Source organism: Pseudomyrmex gracilis, unplaced genomic scaffold (genome assembly GCF_002006095.1).
Source record: "Pseudomyrmex gracilis isolate BER0280 unplaced genomic scaffold, ASM200609v1 scaffold_0, whole genome shotgun sequence".
Taxonomy (NCBI): domain Eukaryota; kingdom Metazoa; phylum Arthropoda; class Insecta; order Hymenoptera; family Formicidae; genus Pseudomyrmex; species Pseudomyrmex gracilis.
Genome location: NW_018020584.1, coordinates 3,219,547 through 3,224,717, shown reverse-complemented (window position 1 = coordinate 3,224,717; position 5,171 = coordinate 3,219,547). Strand labels below are relative to the sequence as shown.

General features: G+C 31.5%; 2 protein-coding genes across 4 annotated transcripts in view; both read left to right on the top strand.

Moving 5' to 3' along the window:
- LOC109856987 (alpha-tocopherol transfer protein-like) overlaps window positions 1-931 on the top strand; it is a 6,181-nt gene extending 5,250 nt beyond the window's left edge. For 2 of the 3 annotated variants that reach the window (XM_020432927.1, XM_020433018.1), the window contains exons 5-6: window positions 280-441; window positions 763-931. In XM_020432927.1, coding sequence (XP_020288516.1) covers window positions 280-428 — 149 coding nt within the window. In that variant the 3' untranslated portion in view covers window positions 429-441; window positions 763-931. The remainder of the gene's footprint in view (window positions 1-279; window positions 442-762) is intronic. The other variant, XM_020432834.1, reaches the window with a different exon arrangement.
- Window positions 932-1,630: 699 nt separating this feature from the next.
- On the top strand, window positions 1,631-4,826 carry LOC109864077 (seipin). The gene is made up of 6 exons (XM_020444933.1): window positions 1,631-2,240; window positions 2,510-2,655; window positions 2,742-2,944; window positions 3,084-3,363; window positions 3,449-3,611; window positions 4,053-4,826. The coding sequence occupies exons 1-6, from the start codon at window positions 2,017-2,019 to the stop codon at window positions 4,069-4,071; spliced, it is 1,035 nt and encodes a 344-aa protein (XP_020300522.1). The 5' UTR covers window positions 1,631-2,016; the 3' UTR covers window positions 4,072-4,826.
- Window positions 4,827-5,171: the final 345 nt, after the last annotated feature.

The following is a 5,171-nucleotide window of genomic DNA, read 5'->3' as shown; positions in this document are numbered from 1 at the left end:
AAATATTGTGTTTGATTAATTAAGTATAAATTTTCGCGCGTATTTTACAAAGTTAATTTCTATCGTTCAATTAGTTAATTTAACTTTAATGGAATAAAAAGACAACATATTTAAACACGAATAACTTAAAAAAATAGCACATATTAATGTGTATGATTTGTTCTATAATGTGTATTACATAATTGAATATTTCTAAAAACTACGTAAGAGACACAATACATTTTTATTAGAATTTATTGTTTAGGTTGTGTACAAACGTTGATACTTTTCAATTTACAGAAGAACATTCCAAAAAGTTAGATCAACTACGGGATTATTTCCGAGAGGAGGAGAGTCTATTTCGTAATTATTCGCCTGACACAACGAAGAAAGAGAGTAACGATAACATTAATCAAAGTAGAACTACAGAGTGCGAAAGTTCATCATAAAGTTCAATAATAGGTAATGTAACATTTTAAAACTCTTCAGGTTTATTTTATGCCCGTGATAAAACATCCTGCTACGTGAACAAATTCGATATCTGATTTTAAATACTTATGTAATGTGTATATATATTATGTGTCATGTATGTATACTACATATATATACTATATATATATATACTACATATATAATTATGTAATAATATTGAGACGATCTCTCATATATGATTCTATATAGTTATACGTAAGCAAATATAAAATTTTTCCATATATAAATTTTTTTCCGGGTGAATTGTAACATAAAAAAATAAGTAAAAGATATTATGTTTATTTCTTTCAGCGGTGTTTTCAATTATATTAATCTACATTATCGGAAGTGTCAATGGTGTGACTCATGAAAATATTAATATCCTTCTACAGGATACTTGGTGTATAGTGAATAGATTAATAAAATACATTTTGTATAAAATTATAATGTTGTTTAATTCTCGCACGCGATTTCTACATTCGTAATTAAACATAATTATATATCCTTGGCTCAATAAAGCAATTACATTTCAATATATCCGTTTTCCTTTCTCTTGCGTGTTCTTGCTTCAATTCAAAACATTACACAATACCCAAGGAGAAACAAGAAGTTGCGAAATTCGTCATTTGTTATCAGTTTGACATTAGTTTGAATTTAATCGTTTTGATGTCATTTGTGACTTCTTGTTCTCCTTGGGTACTGGAGGAAATTCAAACATTAGTTTATAAGATTTAAAAATTTTTGAAATAAAACTTTTTATAAAAGTACATTACTCAGTATAAATAATATAAGAATCGAGGAAGAAGATGTTAATATTTTGATATACTGTATTCTGATTTGTACAACTGTGTGTGTGGATATCACCTTATATATACATATAGTTTATATATAATTATAAACTGTATAACATACAGTCGATTTGAAAATCCATATTTATAAAATACTAATTATAAGATAAAGAATAATAGCGGATAATTTTTTTAAGAAATCTCGAGTTTTCGCTTAAGTAAAATACAAATCTTCGCGCTAATCTGCGTTCGATTGCTGACGTAGATATTTCAGATGCTGTCGCCATCTGTGGAGATCGTCACTTATTCAAAGGACAACTCGCAGGGTCGAGTTCAAGATAGGTTTCGATCTGTCTCGACCTCTGTAGGATTTCTCAACGAATTATCAACGTATCTCGAATGCTTGAACTTATACTTGTATAACCTTCTCTCGATGTTTACGAAAAGCGCGAAGACACAAAAACGTTTTGTTGATATCGAGAGTTTCGGAGATACTTGCTATCTCCTTGTAAGGTCGAAAACATGATTCATCGATATTCGAACGTCTCTCAGTCTCTCATCGACAGCACTTGAGCTCAGCATCATAATCCATCGCAGATAATCCACCGACATTCTGTACGTTTGAAATAAAAGTGAAATAATGGAACAAGAAAGAATTTAGCCAGAAGTGATTGACATTTATTTTGTTGTTATACAAAGTCAACTAATAAATAAGGAACAGAGATCGTTCAAACTAATTACAATTTGTTGTGTGATTTCGGAAAATAATCGCGCAGAAATGATCGTTTCGAGGTTATTACACGAAATCGCTTCAAAGTGGCTCAGCATAAGAAAAACAACTGAAGAAAGCGTACAGTCGGCTAGACACACAGTTTTTCGTATTGGTGTTATTGCTGCTATCGCTATTATTGTAATTTGGTTGTCCATATTTCTTTATATAACTTTTTATTACACCTACATGCCTAGCATGTCGCATGTGCGCCCTGTGCACTTACAATTCACGTGAGTTCTTTTATTTTTCTACTTTATATGTGTTGATTCATTTTGGTGTTGTGTTGTATCATTCAATTCAAAAGTGTTGAAGAAGTCAGCAAAGGAAAGGGATTGTTGATCGAAGGTCAAGATATCATCTATAACAAGAAAAATAATATGTAGAGAGTACAATAGTATCTCCTAAGATATAATAATTCATATTTACACAACTGTTGAATTGAATAGATATTTCTTTTCTTTGCCTTTAATATTATTGACATTTCTTTTTTTGTTTTCAGAACATGCGAGAAACAAAAAGGTATTTGTAGCTTTCCAAGTGCTGTTGTGAAGCTGACTCACAAACAACAGGTTCTGATGGTAGGACAACCATACAAAGTAAATTTACATTTGGAAATGCCTGAATCTCCAAGAAACAAAGAGCTCGGTAAAGTTTTAATCATATGTGTACGTTCACAAGAAATATATATATGTTAACATATCCTCTATAAGAGATTTTGTTTTGTTTTTTAGGTATGTTTATGGTTTGTGCCAAAATGCAAAGCAGTAGTGGAAATATTCTGGAGCATTCCTGTAGATCAGCTATGTTGCACTATCGTAGTACTTTATTACATACCATTACAACTCTCATATATTCACCAATGATGATTTTTGGTAATACTGAAGAAAAGCAAGATGTTATTCTTGAATTATTCAATAACTTTGAAGAGGATCAGGTATGTATATGTGTGTGTGTGTGTGTGTGTGTGTGTAACAGTGCTGCTGTTACTATAGAATTTTAGATAAATTTAGATATCGTTTTTGAGAGATGTGTGACAAATATAAAATTATTCTTCTATGTGTTTTTTTTTTCAGAATCGACCAGTAACGAAAATGTATATCGAAATTCAATCAAAAGATATAGAGCTCTATTCAGCTACTCTTACGATTAATGCTCATTTATCGGGACTACGTTATTGGATGTTTAATTGGCCAATTTTAACGGCCGGTATTGGGACCTCTACAATTTTGTTTTTCATAACGTTCATATGTACAATGTCATACCTGCACGTTGGAAGTGAAGAGGAAATGGAGGATAGTTTCACTTATGAAAAAGGCGATGGAGAGCATGAAAAAATTCTCAAGATTATGGATGGTAAGATGTTCATGTTTACTGAATTTAGTTTGATGTTGTGTATATAAGATTATGTGTAATGTAAACATTATGATTTTGGAAACAGAAAAAACATTTTCTATAGAAGAAATACCAGAAGAAACATCCGATAGTACGAAGGATTGCAGCGAAGAGAAAGTTTCAGGATCGGAAAAGCGTATTAAAGGAGAAATGAGCCATATCCAAGAAATTTCCACGCTCGTGTCCACATCGTCGAAACTTGATGAAAAGTAAATAACTATTACATATTTATATTATATTATGTTGAGTAATATAATTAATTCGTGCAATACAATGAATGTTATAAATAACAAAAAAAGTATTTATAAAAGTAAAATCAAGAAAAAAGAAAAGTTATTAAAATAGGAAATATAATTTTTTTATTTCTATATGTATGATATTTTATTTTCTTGGCCTATTTTGCATGTGTGTTGTGTTATTTGCTCATAAACATTTGTCATTCACGTGTCAGTTTTGAAAAACGAAATGTAAATAAGTCTGTACTACAAAATACATGTATATATGTAACATTTCAAATTATACATATGTATAAATATATATGTGGATAGATGCAAAGCGTAAACGCCGCAAGTTTCTTATATTGTGATTAAAAATTCGAGAAATTTTGAGGAATTGTACAGTTTTTAACATTCTTACAATTGTTGTTCTAGGTGGCAAATTTTGCCGTAAAATTCGAATTCACAAAATATTCCTGCGATATATGTATATATATATACATATATATCTTTATTTCGCGTATTATAAATGGTACATTGAGAAACACTGGTGTTACCTCGGATGACTAGTCAGTTAAGTCGAAAGACCGGTTCCGTCATAGAACTAGCTCGAGAACGAGCAGAACCAACAAACTTAGACGGGAAATACAACGTTCTAGGATTAGTTCTTCGTAACGTGTAGACGGCACTTTTCTTAAGCTTACAGTATCCTCGTCGATCATACATACGAGCAGATTGTACGGATTCATCAATCATCACTATATATTAAAGCCTGCGGCATACTGATGCTTTTTTTCGTATTAGATTATGTGAAAGCGCTAAAATTGACCAATCGTGATTTGGAAATCAAGAATTGCGAAATCGTCGTAATGTTCGTATGTGATTCAATATAAAAGAAAAGCGTTGTGTGCCGTAGGCTTAAATCTGTATCGCAAATAAACTTAGGGACTCGGTTTCTGATGCGAAATAAAAATCTTTTGTTTCAACACGAGTTGTTCGATGAACCATTATAAATAGACAAAAAAGATAACCAGATTTCGAATTACCTTCTATTTTTTTTTTTTTTTTTGGTAAGCGTTATAAAAATTAAAAATATCTTACACATAATTCTTATTGACATTATATAGGCAGATATACATGTATCATAGTTTGCTCTTTTATTTTTATTGTAATTTACTACTGTATCGTATCTATTTATTTATAATATAGCAGCAGTAAAAATTGTTTTGCATTATAAATTTTGATTTTGCTCTGTCATATGAGGTCTCGATTTTAATTTATTCCTATCAAAATCCGGCAATATTTATCAAGCCTGTACAATATCTTCGGCGATGCGAGATGATACGGCTCGAAGTATTACGATAGTCATTCCAGCTTCCGTGAGATCTCATCTACGTGAGCGGGATGGTGCACGCGTGTGAGTGCCGCCAAGAAGAGCCAAGAAAAAGATGAGCCGCGCGCGACGTGTAGAGAAGAGGATAGAACGCTAAAAGGGACGCTAAAGGAAAAGTCCGGATGATAGAGAAGACGGAGGTAGAGCGCGAGGAGGTAATT